This window comes from Rhinopithecus bieti, unplaced genomic scaffold (assembly GCF_001698545.2).
Source record: "Rhinopithecus bieti isolate Rb0 unplaced genomic scaffold, ASM169854v2 scaffold_41913, whole genome shotgun sequence".
Classification (NCBI taxonomy): domain Eukaryota; kingdom Metazoa; phylum Chordata; class Mammalia; order Primates; family Cercopithecidae; genus Rhinopithecus; species Rhinopithecus bieti.
In genome coordinates, this window is record NW_016818964.1 from 2,807,891 (window position 1) to 2,820,338 (window position 12,448).

The window sequence follows — 12,448 nt, forward strand, 5'->3', positions numbered from 1 at the left end:
ATATATATATATATATATATATATATATATATATATCACTAGAGATACTAAAATAGAAAGCATTTTCCTTTCTTCCCTGGTGTCTTTCTCTCTCAGTTTATCTTGTATATTTTATATATTATTTAATGTTGTAAGTAAAGAAAAATTAAAAACTTATTAACATGAATTTCAGCATTCATCTTTATGTTATACAATGCCATTTTAAAATGTAAACATGAGTGCATTAAACTTGTTTATGCAACCACGGAATTTTGTAGTTTGCATGTGCCTATGCATTTTATTCTTACCAGGACACTGTTTGAAATGCTGCCAAAAACAAGCTAATCTGTTTTCCTTTCACTTCTTGATATGTGCACATTTCATCAGCACTCTTTGCCTTCCTCTTGAGGGGAGTAGGGAGGACTGAAAGGAACACGAGCTCTGGGACCCTTCTCTCCCCTTTCCTTCTAAGCATCATCTTCAGTGGGTGTGGTTGGCCAATGCAGGGAAGCAGCACCAGTAAGGAACGATGTGATGGGGCATCTTGCCATGGTGTGGGTTAGAATACCATTGCCTTCTTTCTGTGTTTGAAGCAAGTCTCCCAGTTTGAATAGAAATTTTAGGCTCTGGGCAGAACACACTTACCTTGGACTCACGTTGAGCCTCTCTGAACTCCCATGCCTGTGGGTCCCCAGAACTCCACGTTCATGGAGGATGGTGAACACTCTGTGTAACTGGCAGTGAGGAAAGGTGGACACGCCTTGTACTTCCCTCCTCTGCTCACAGACATGCTTCAGCGTCCCATAGGGCTTCACTTGCAAAAGTGAAATCAAAGATAAAATTGTTGAGAATTTCAAGATGGCCACAACAGGAAACCAAGTTCAGGGCCCCTCTGAGCTCTGGACCCTGTACATGCCCAGGTCATTTACCTATGCAGCTGGCCCTGCCTGGCCATAGGAAGCACTCAATAAATACTTGCTTAATGAATAAACAAATGTTACTTCTTAAGCACAGGCCTCATTAACCAAAGCTCAATCTACTAATTGTAGACAACACAGATATATTAATCCCTCAGATAATTTTGTTTAAAAAAGCTCCTGAGTCAAGAGTTTTAATCTTTTTTATCTTTTTTTTTTTTTTTTTTTTTTTTGAGCACATAGTTTCACTCTGTTGCTCAGGCTGGAGAGCAATGGCATGATCTCGGCTGGCTGCAACCTCCACCTCTTGGGTTCAAGTGATTCTAGTGCCTCAGCCTCCCCAGTAGCTGCGATTACAGGTGCACACCACCACATCCGGCTAATTTTTATATTCTTAGTAGAGACAGGGCTTCACTATGTTGGGCAGGGTGGTCTCGAACTCCTGACTTCAAGTGATCCACCTGCCTCAGCCTTCTAAAGTGCTGGGATAACAGGTGTGAGCCATTGAGCCTGGCCTAATCTTCTTTTCTTATATGAAATTGGTTAATCAGCTGCCATTCTGAGTAGATTTGAGTTTCATCAATTCCATTTTTTGCTAGAGAGAAGGAGATGGGAAGTGATGAGGCATGAAGAATTCATGTTCAGAGGAAGCAGAGCCCTGCAAGGGGAATATTGATTCTTGTTGCATACGAAATGTGATATATCAATAACCAGTAAAGGTTCAGAAGAGCTTGTATGAACAAATATGCTGAGGAAACAGTACTTCAAAAGTTTGAGGGTCTGGTGGGTTGTATCTGCATGCCCTGGGCTTTCCTAGGGGGATCTAGTACTAATGCCAAGGGGACTGAATGCCATTTACAGGGGCTGAAACGCAGTTCTCTCAAAAAAGGTAAGTGGGGAAGAAATCAAGTAACAGATGCCTGGAGTCCTAATTCTATTTCATCTCTCTACTAAATGAAGTGCATTGTTAATTAAGAAAATCAGATTTGCACTGCATTTATTCATTCAACCAGCATTTGTCATCTGCCTACTGTATGCCAGGCACTGCGTTAGGTGCTGGGGCTTTGAAGCAAAATTCAACCAAGTCCTTGTCCTCCAGAAGCCCTCAGTATATCCGGAGATGAGAACTGAAATGATGATTGGGTCGGGATGAGAGTGGTGTGTATCCCTGCCATCTCCTAGTGCCTTTGGTAAAATGACCACAGACATCCAGAGCATTTGGATGTTGGAGGAAGTCATTTTACCCTACAGAGGTTGGTGAAGCTGCAGTTGTCATGGCAACAGATTAAACGGAGCTGGAACTCCGGTGTGAGTGCCCCAGCTGTGAGCACTGCCTCCTCCTCCTCTGCCTAAGTTCTAACCTGACTGATTCTTGCTTACTGCAGAAACCATTTTCCTGGATGTGGGATGTGCCTGGCAAGGGGCTGCTGGGAAGGGGAGAGGGTAGTAGAGACACTACAGGTTCAGATAGAATAATAAGCTGAAAGTCTGACATTTCCTGGACTCCCCTGCCCCAAGGTGCCAGACCCTGTGCTATGTTTGTGGCCTTATCTCATCTGATCCTCACAGTAACTGCATGGTTGGGCGTCCTTTTTCCTCCACTATACAGATGAGGAAACTGAGACCTAGATGGGCTACAGATAGATTGTCCTGTCAGATCCCAAACCCAGCACTTTTAATGGCAGATTACAGTGGCTCTGAAACGCAGGTCCAGTGTATGTAGGAGGTGCAGTGGGAGGAATGGCTAAAATGCAGATGCTTAAGCCCAGCTGTGGACCTACTAATCACAATGTCTGGGGGTGAGGTCCAGGAATCAGAACACAAAGAGGTCCTGGAGGGTTCCTGGTCCAAGTGAGGACTAGAGGGCGGGAGCCACTTGTCCCAGGTTCCAGAGCTAACCAGTTAGGATTAGGATCCAGGCCTTCTATGCCAGCTCAGTGGGCTCAGAGCAGGTGCTGTGGGGTTTTCTTAGGGAACCAGAACAGGATATGGTGGGTCCGACCACTGAAAGTTGTCCTTCATTTATGATCCCAGGGCTCTACCGAATTGGTGCTCCAATCAAGAAAAAGAAAAGAGAAAATCCCTAAACTGTGCTTGTCATATTTTCCTTCCAGCATTTGTCGGCAAGACCAACCCACTTCCCAGCCTAGTCACCAGGGCAACCATCACCCCCACCTTGACAGGCAAGTGCAAATGCAGCTTCTCGCACCCACATCCAGGGCCACGGGACCCAGCCCTATAATCAGTCTCCCGCTGCCTCTGCAGGCAGCCAGCAGCGACAGTCACACACACTCCCTGCGCTCCAAGCCCATCACCCCATCATGGTTCTACAGGCACCCCCTCCCCACGCTCACACAGCGCATTCTGCTTCCCTCGCCCACTGCCTCCCAGGAGACAAATGTGCAATCTGCTCTTGGCGCGTATCATCACCTCTGGAGGGAGGAATCTGCCCTCCAGTCGAGGCGCAGCCCAACACACACAGCCCACACATGAGAATAAAACACCCCTTCCCGGAGAAGGGGAGTGGTGGCAGCGAACGCCCTCTCCCCCTCCAGAGACAGCTGAGGGGGCGGCTGAGTTTAGGAAGTTTGCAAAGTGAGGAGCACATGAGCGGCTGAGGCGGCTGATGGGGAGGCTAGCGGAGCGGGGCGGGGGTTGGGAGTCGGGGAAGCTGGGCGGCCACAGCCTGTTGCTAATGAAGCAGCTCAGGCTGCCAAGCGAGATCAGAGCCTCTTCCCTGGCTGCAGACACCTGGAGTCCCACTCGGCAGGAAATGAAGCTGGGCTCCCTCTTCAAGGTCCCTGCTAGAGCAGTTTCATGAGACCAGGCTGCCAGGGACATGGATCCTCTGTCAGGACTTCAAACAAATAAAGCCAGCTCCTTGGGTCCAGGGTGCCTACCCAAGTGCCCGCCCACTATACTGCGCTCACCTGAGCGCCCTCCTCAACTGCTGGAGCCCACCTGTTCTTCTGACCAGCTTTATCATGGCCTCTGTTCCAGATGCCTCTGCTGTTCCCCTCACTGACTCCTTTCCCCCATCTCACCTGTCTTGGACACATCCTGGCATCTCAGAGTCTCTGGGGTCCCCCTGTCTCCTAGCTCAGAGTCATTTGCCCAGACTACAGGGATCAGGGCTGCTGTCTTCATGACCCTCCTTCCTCCGGTCCCTGCAGCCTGAGGCTGACCCCTTCAGGCTCCTCCGTCTACTTCCTGGCTGGAGGCAGCCCTCCTCCTGAGGGGTTGAGCCCCAGAGGCTGCTGAGCCAGGTGAGACAATTCCAGTGCAAGGGAGTTAATCGCTGAGAAGCCAACTCTGACCAACGGGAGGTGGCAGGAAGCCTGACAGGCCTCCTTCTCATGGGCATTTCCCAGGCCTGCCTCGAGATGTCCTGTGTGGCCGGGCATCTGGCAGTGCCTATTGGCAAACTGAGGCCTGGTGGGCAGCACAGTGCCCTGTATTTGCTTCCCTTCCTGCCCCATCTCGCTGCACTCTCCCTCACTCTAGCTGCCCTGGGATTGTACCCCCACTCTCCCCCTGCCTCCCCAACCGCCAGGAAGCATTAACACCTAAGCTTCACCGCAGACTGTTTTCTAGGTAACCCAGCTACGGCGTTGGCAGTCAGATTTAAATAAAACAGAATTCTTGCTCTGTCTTATCTAGCCTAATTCCCTTATTTGACAGAGGGAGCTGAGTCTCAGAGAAGTTAAGTGGAGGAGCTATGTCTATTCATTACTGTAACAAATAGTTAACAAGCATCTGTTATGTGCCAGGCGTGATTCTAGGCACTGGCAATGCAGTGGTGAATGGACAAAAAATCCCTGCCTTTATGGAACACAGCATTTTATTGGAGGAGAAAAAGACCATAGACAAGGTGAGTAAGTAAAATATTCAGAATGGTAGAGTGATCATTGCTGGTGGTGGCGATGGTGGGTGTCATGGGCTGAATTGTGTCCCTCTCAAAATTCATATGTTGAGGCTCTAACCCTTAGTACATCAGATTGTGACTATATTTGGCGATAGAGCCTTTAAAGAGGTAATTATGTTAAAATGGGCCCTAGTCGATTAGGACTGTGTCTTCACAAGAAATTTGGACACAAAACCAGGGAGGTCTATACCCAGAGAAAAGGCCGTGTGAGGCCCTGGCAGGAAGGCAGTCACAGGAGGCGAGCCATCCTGCAGATGCCTTCGTCTGGGACTTCCAGCTTTCAGAACTGTGAGAAAATACGTTTCTGTTGTTTAAGCCACCTAGTAAGTGGTATTTTGTTATGGTAGCCCTAGCAAACCAATACACTGGGATTTTAATTTTTTTGAAAGGCACCCCAAGTTGGCCTCATCGAGAAGATGACATTTGAGTAAAACCCTAAAGCGGGTGATGGAATGAGTTATTTGAAAATCCAAGGGAAAAGCATTCCAGGCAGAGGGACTAGCAGGCTCAATGGCTCCGATCTGGATCATACCTTAAGTGTCCGAAGAATAGCAAGGCAGCCAGTGTGCATGAAGGAAGCAGAATGGGTGAGGGAGAAATGGGAGGACATGAGATCAGAGGGTGAGGGCATGTGGAAGGACGGTCTCCACATGAGATGGAGAGAATTGCAGGGTTTGGGGTAGGAAGGAGGAATTTTGTCTCCAGGGGACATTTGGCAATCTGTAGAAACATTTTTCATCATCACAGTGGTGGGAAAGAGGGTGGAGGATCAGTATGACACTAAGTGGGTAGAGGATACCTTTCAATGCACAGGACAGCATTTTCCTCCCCTCCCCAGCAATTAGCGGGCCCACAGTGTCTGTGGTGTCAAGGTTAAGTAACCCTGGTTTCAAGCTCATGGTGACTAGGTCTGACTTTTGTGTTAATAGGTTCATGTTGGCTATGTTGTGGACAACTTTAGAAGAGGAAAGGCAGAAGCAGAGGCACCCTTGATCCAGGTGAGAAATAATGGTGGCTTGGACCAGTGTGGTAGATGGCCTCCTAATATTCCGGTTTATTGCTCCCTGCCTCCTCCCTCTTTCTCTTCTTTCTTAATAAACATTAACAGGGCCCTTACTATGTGCTAACCATTGTGTCAGGTGCTGGGTAGACTCCAATGAGTATGACCCACTAGGAGCCTGGTCTAGTTCACTTATGATCCAAGCTGAAGAGAATTGCAGAGAACAGCTGCTGACTTGGAAGGCAGACTTTGTGACATCCACATGGAGCTCTGGGGCAGTTGTCAGCAAATGCCATCTACTCAGACATTAATGAAAGCACAGAATGAGCACTGGGTGGCTGATATTTCCATCTATCCAGCTCCACAAGCCAAAAACTAGGAAGTCATCTTTACTGCCTCTGCCTCCCTGACCTCCACACGCTGCCCTCACCACCCCCGTCTAATCATCCCATTTACCTGTAAAACTTCTCTTGAATCTGTTCACAACTCTCTACCTCTATAGTAATAACTCTAGTCCAAGCTATGATCATTTCCCACCTGGTCCCTGTTGTCACTCTGTGGCCTGCGATCTTTATTAGTCAGGGTATATAGCCAATGCTGCACAAACAGAAAGCATGACCTCTCAGTGGCTTAACACAAAGAAGGTTTCTTTCTCACTTAAGCAAAAGTAGGTGGGGTGATGCTCCTCCATCAGTCTGACTACCTGTATTTTTTCCATAGCAATTATCATAGTTTGTAACGATATATTTAATTGTGATGCTTATTGGATTAGATTGATTTTCGGTGTTCTCACTAGGATGTATGTTACCTGATAGTAAGGCCTACACCTAGAACAAAGCCTATAATATAGCAATAATCCTTGAAATATTTTTGAATGAATGAATGAATGGATAAATGAAGTGGCTAAACTATAACTGGGAAACATTTCATTGTCCTGATCTAAAAAATTATAAAATGTTTCCTGCATAAAAAATTATATGTAATACATATGGATATTTTAAGCATAACAATAAATACTCATGTATCACCAATTCAAAAGATAACATATTATCTCTGCCCTCTGTGTGTCCCACCCTGAGCACGTCTTAGTCCTAGAGCTAAACAATAGGTTACATTTTGTGTTTACCATTCTTCTTCTTTTTTTGGTCATTTTAACCACGTATAGATATATTATTGTTTCAGAATATTGTGTAAATGGTGTCACATGTAGATAAACTTCGGCAATTTGCATTTGTTGTTCAACATATTTCTGAGATTTGTCTTCACCGAATTATGTAGTTGTGATATATTTTCACTGACAGTTTTCCATTGATTGAGTAAAATGCAACTAGTTTAAGTATTTAAATGTCCATAAATGTTTGAGTTGTTTCCAGGCCTTTGCTATTGCAACATGTACTGCTATGAAACTTCTTGTGCATAGCTCTTTGTGCAAATGTGCAAGAGTTTCTCTAGTGTTTTACAAGTTAATGCCAAATTATTTTCCAAAGTGGTTGCACCAGTTTACACTTCCACAAGCAGTATGTAAGTCTGCCTCTTGACATTTGCAAAACATTTGATGTGATCAGATGTTTAAAATTTTGCCTGTTTGATGGGTCCGTAAATTTGCCTTTTCACTTCTATTAGTGAGGGTTGAGCTTAATTATTATTAAGGTTATGTTAATTATTCTTAATTAAGGATTATTGAGATTGAGCTCCTTTTCATACTGGTGACTCTTCTTTGTAAAACGACTGCCTGTTTATATATTTTGCCCATTTTTCTATTTAGTTGTCTTCTGATTTTTTTGAAGTTCTTAAATCTGGACAGTAATTCCTCTATGATTAATTGGTTGTAAATATGTTTTCCCAGTTTATAGTTTGTCTTGTCATGGTCTTTGTGGTATTTTTTGATAAATACAAGTTCTTAAAGTAGTTAGATTTTTTTCTTTTTTCGAGATAGGGTCTGACTCTGTTACCCAGGCCGGAGTTAAAGTAGTTAGATTTATCAATCTTTTATTTTATGGCTTATGCTTTTATTTTAAGAAAATTTTCAGGCCGGGCACGGTGGCTCTCAGCCTGGGGTAAATCCACACGTTGGGAGCCGAGGCGGATCACGAGTCAGAATCGAGACCATTCCTGGCTAACACAGTAAACCCTTCTCACTAAAAAAATACAAAAGAACTAGCCGGGGCGAGGGCGCGCCTGTAGTCCCGCTCTCGGAGGCCTGAGCAGGAAAATGGCGGGAACCGGAGACGGGCTGCGTGACGGATCGCCACTGCACTCAGCCCGGGTGACCAGGAGCAAGGACTCTGTCTCAAAAAAAAAAAAAAAAAAAGAAAATTTTCCCTATTCAGATGTCATAAAATGATTCTCCTATATTTTCTTCCAAAAGTTTGAAAGATTTGCCTTTCATATTTCAGCTTTTTATTCACCTAAAATTTTTTTTTGCGTATGATATAATTGTATTAGTGTCCTATGGCTGCCATGACTAATTACCACCAACCTAGCAGCTTAAAACAACATAAATTTATTATCTTACAGTTATGGAAGCTAGAATTCTGAAATAGTTTTCACTGGGCTAAAATCAAGATGCCCGCAGAGCTGCATTCCTAGGGGAGAATTTTCAAGTTTTTTTGTTTGTTTGTTTCCAAGTTCTACAGGGTGCTGGCTTATGGCCCCATTTCATATTGAAAGCCAGCAGTCAGTCAGGCGTGGTGGCTCATGCCTGTAATCCCAGCACTTTGGGAGGCCGAGGTTGTCCCTGAGTCCAGGAGTTCCAGACCAGCCTGGGCAACATGGTGAGATCTTGTTCCAAAAACAACAGAAAAAAAAAAAAAAAAAATTAGCGGGCACACAGCTGTAGTCCTAGTTACTCAGGAGGCTGAGGCAGGAGGATCACTTGAACCTGGAAGGTCAAGGGCGGAGTGAGATTCTATCTCCAAAAAAAAAAAAAAAAAAGTGCCTGGTTGCATCATCCTTGCATGGCATCACTCTGACACTGAACTTCTGCTTCCCTTTTTCACGTAGAAGGTCCCTTGTGATTACATTGAGCCCACGGAGGTAAACCAGGATAATCTCCCTACTTCAGTATCCTTAAATTGGTTGCATCAAAATCCTTTAGGCCACGTAAGGTAACATGCCCATATGTTCAGGGAATTAGGATGTGGACATTTTTGGGGAAACATTATTTTGCCTCCCATTATAATCAATTGATTCAGCACAACTTCTTGACTCAGTTCTGAACCTGGATTCAGAGGGACACTGGTCTGGTGACAATAATAATAGTAACAACAAACACTTGTGCTGAGAATGTTTCTAAGCATTGTACGTATTGTATCTCATTTAATTTTCACAACACTTTGTACCAAGCGCTACTATTATTCCTAGCTTAAAGATGTGTAAAGTGAGGAACAGAGAGGTTAAATACTTTGCTGAAGATAGGAAGCAGCAGAGCTTGACTCAACCCCAAGTACCTGAGCTTCCAAGTCCATGTGCTTAGTTAGCACCATGCTATTTTTTTTAATTTTATTTTTTGAGTCTCATTTTGTTGCTCAGGCAGGAGTGTAGTGATGCAATCTTGACCTCCTGGGCTCCAGTGATCCTCCTGCCTTAGCCTCCCAAGTAGCTGTGACTACAGGTGTGCACCACTATACCTAGCTAATTTTGTTATTTTTTGTAGAGACGCTATGTTGCCAGGGCTGGTCTTGAGCCCCTGGGCTCAAGCGATCCTCCCACCTCAGCCTCCCTAGTAGCTGTGACTACAGGTGTGTGCTACCACGCCCAGCTAATTTTTGTATTTTTTGTAGAGACAGGGTTTCACTATATTGCTCAGGCTGTTCTCGAACTCCTGAGCTCAAGCAATCCACTTGCCTCAGCCTTCTAAAGTGTTGAGATTACAGGCGTGAGACACTGCGCCCGGCCTACCATGCTATTTTTAAATGAATAAACAAAGTGGATAAATCTAGTTTCCCTTAGCTGTGTGTTCATGACTAAGTCACATAAATTCTCTGAGCCTCAATTTCATTATTTGTAAAATTAGAATAGTGATGCAGCTTTTCTGCATTCCACGGGGATGCTTTGAGGGCACGTTGAGACAACATGCATGAAAGCAGTTCAGATAAGGAAAACAGAGATCCAAGAGTCATTCTGCCACATGTCACTGGCAGAGCCAGGACTGGGACTCAGGTTTCCTGGCAGCCAGGCTGGGCAGGCTACTTCCATCACAGAGTGGTAATTAGAGAAGTTACAGATTCCAGTCATCAAATTGAACATTTTCCCTTCATCAACCTCCTGCCCTGGAACGACCAACATTAAAGCTATATCTGTATATTCAATCAACTGTTCATTAAGAACATCCTCCAGTTTTAGATGATGCTTTTACAAAATCCAAACGTGAGATAATACTTCTTAGCTGGAATAGGGTAAAGTTGACAGGTAATATTTTGTATCATTTACAAATCAAAAGGCAGAGAATTTCAGAAATTGACAGAAAGGGGAGGCTGTAAGATATTTGCTTAGGAAAACCACCTCCTCATGTGTTTGCCTCTTCTCCATCCCCATCCCATCAGGTTTCTGTCCTCTTCTACTTCCCTTCACTTCTCCTTAGTAAAGTAGGGATTAGAAAACCTGAATTTTAGCTGTGGGCATCATTACTGACCATTTTGCTTTGAACTTCAAAGGCAAAATTGAAAAACAAAAGAGCCAAGAGTGGGAAATTCACTCTACTAGATCTTAGGATATATAATTAAGCCATAGCAATAAAATCAGCACAGCACTAGCATAGGAACAGATCTAGATCAATAGAATAGCAACAAGAACTCAGAGACAGACGTGTGTGTCTCTAGGGACTTGGCATATGATACAGATGCCATCACGCATTGGAGGGGAAAAGATGGATTGTTTGGTGGTTGCTGCTGGGAAGACTGGCTTACTAAATAGAGTTAATAATTATACTGTATTCCTGCTCACACTATATGCAAGGTGAACATCAGATGGATTAAGACCTGTGACAGGTAAAAGTATGAAGCCAAATAGGGGAAAATGTAGGAGAATATTTTGCAACTAATAGGTGGGAAAAGATTCTTAAACAAGACCCCAAAACCACACTCCACAAGGCTAAAATTTGATGCATTAGGCTAAATGAAAATTAAGGATTTCTCCTTCATTGTACCATAGCAAAGACCAAGCAAACAGGATGCATGAAAGATTGAGAGAAATATTTGCAATGTTTTTCTAAAACTGACAAAAAATTAATATTTAGAACAAGAAACTCAACTGCTAAAATTCAGTCAGAAAAAATAATAAAATCCAGCAGAAAATAGGTAAAGGATGTAAACAGATAATTCACAGAAGGAAAACAATCTCGATGGTTCTTAAGTATATGGAAAAATGGTTAACACCACCAATCAAAGAAATACAAATCGAAATTACAATGTGATACTACTTTACTGATTTCAGATTGACAGAAATTAGGACATCAGATAATACCAAATGTTACTATATAAAATGGGAAACGGGTACCTTCCTACCTTCATGTGCCATTGGTGGGTGTGAATGGCAAAGCCATCTGGAGGGCAACATGACAGAGTGAAACCAAACACTGTGGACTTCATGACCCAACGACTCGATTTCTTATGTTCTGTAAGGGACACGTCTAACACCCATTCCAGCATCGTCTGTGGTAGCAAGGACCTGCTGGCGACCTAATTGTCCGTTATTTGAGGAACTGATAAGTAGAATATGATAGACACACAAATCAAATACTATTATTAGTCATAATTAATGAACTCTGGTTGTATAGTGTCACATGGATAGATCTCTAAGACACTGAGAGAAAAACAAGGAACAGAATGAGTTCTTATCACAATGCCGTTCACGTATGTTAAAAACAGACACAAACCATGTGTCTTTTGAGGCTGTATAAGGTGCATGAACTGGGACATACCTTAATCGAGGAGAGGGTGTATATGGCGGGTAGAAGAATGGGTGTGGAGAAGGAACGAGTGGAAAATAAAAACGAAAAAGAAAAGGGGCCTTACTGACTGATGAGCTGGAGTACGAGCACAACTTGTTCCCCAAAATCGCCCCAATCCCCCTTCCATCTCGTCCCATTCTTAACAGAACCAAGTGCAAGGGACTCAGCGTGACTGTTCAGAGCAGGGCTTTTCTTCACCAACGACCTAGGTCCTCTTCCCTCCACCCACCTCGCCAAGCCCTCGGTGCCGGAGCCTCGAGCTCTACTTTGACGGCACTTCTCAAACACAACCAAACACACCCTGGCTTCAACCCCAGACGGGCTTGCTTTTATTATTTCTCTTGGGAAAGCTAAGATTCAGTTTAAGTGACTCTTCTCCGGGAGGCCTTTTCTGAATGCTGCCCTTGCCCAAAAGCCAGCCCCTCCAGGGCTGTATTCCCACAGCCTCCTCCCCCGTCAGCTCGGCACCCCGCGTCCTAACTGCTTATTTTGGGCACTCAGCGCTCCCCTTAGGGCTGGAGTTGTGCTGGGGGGGTCTCTGGGTTCGCGACCCGCCAGCTGGGGTGGGCGGTCCCGGGAATAACCCGACAGTTAAGTCAGCAGGTGCAGCCGCAGCCCAGCCAGCTCACTCTCCTCTGCTTCCGCTCTCATTGGCTCAGCCTCCCCGCCCCAGCCCC

General features: G+C 44.7%; 1 protein-coding gene across 1 annotated transcript in view; it reads left to right on the plus strand.

Moving 5' to 3' along the window:
• Positions 1 to 2,685: 2,685 nt before the first annotated feature.
• The window catches only part of PPP4R4 (protein phosphatase 4 regulatory subunit 4), a 120,164-nt gene continuing 110,401 nt past the window's right edge, over positions 2,686 to 12,448 (plus strand). Inside the window, exon 1 of the mRNA XM_017857865.1 lies at positions 2,686 to 2,747. Within this exon, the coding sequence (XP_017713354.1) occupies positions 2,686 to 2,747 (62 nt within the window). The remainder of the gene's footprint in view (positions 2,748 to 12,448) is intronic.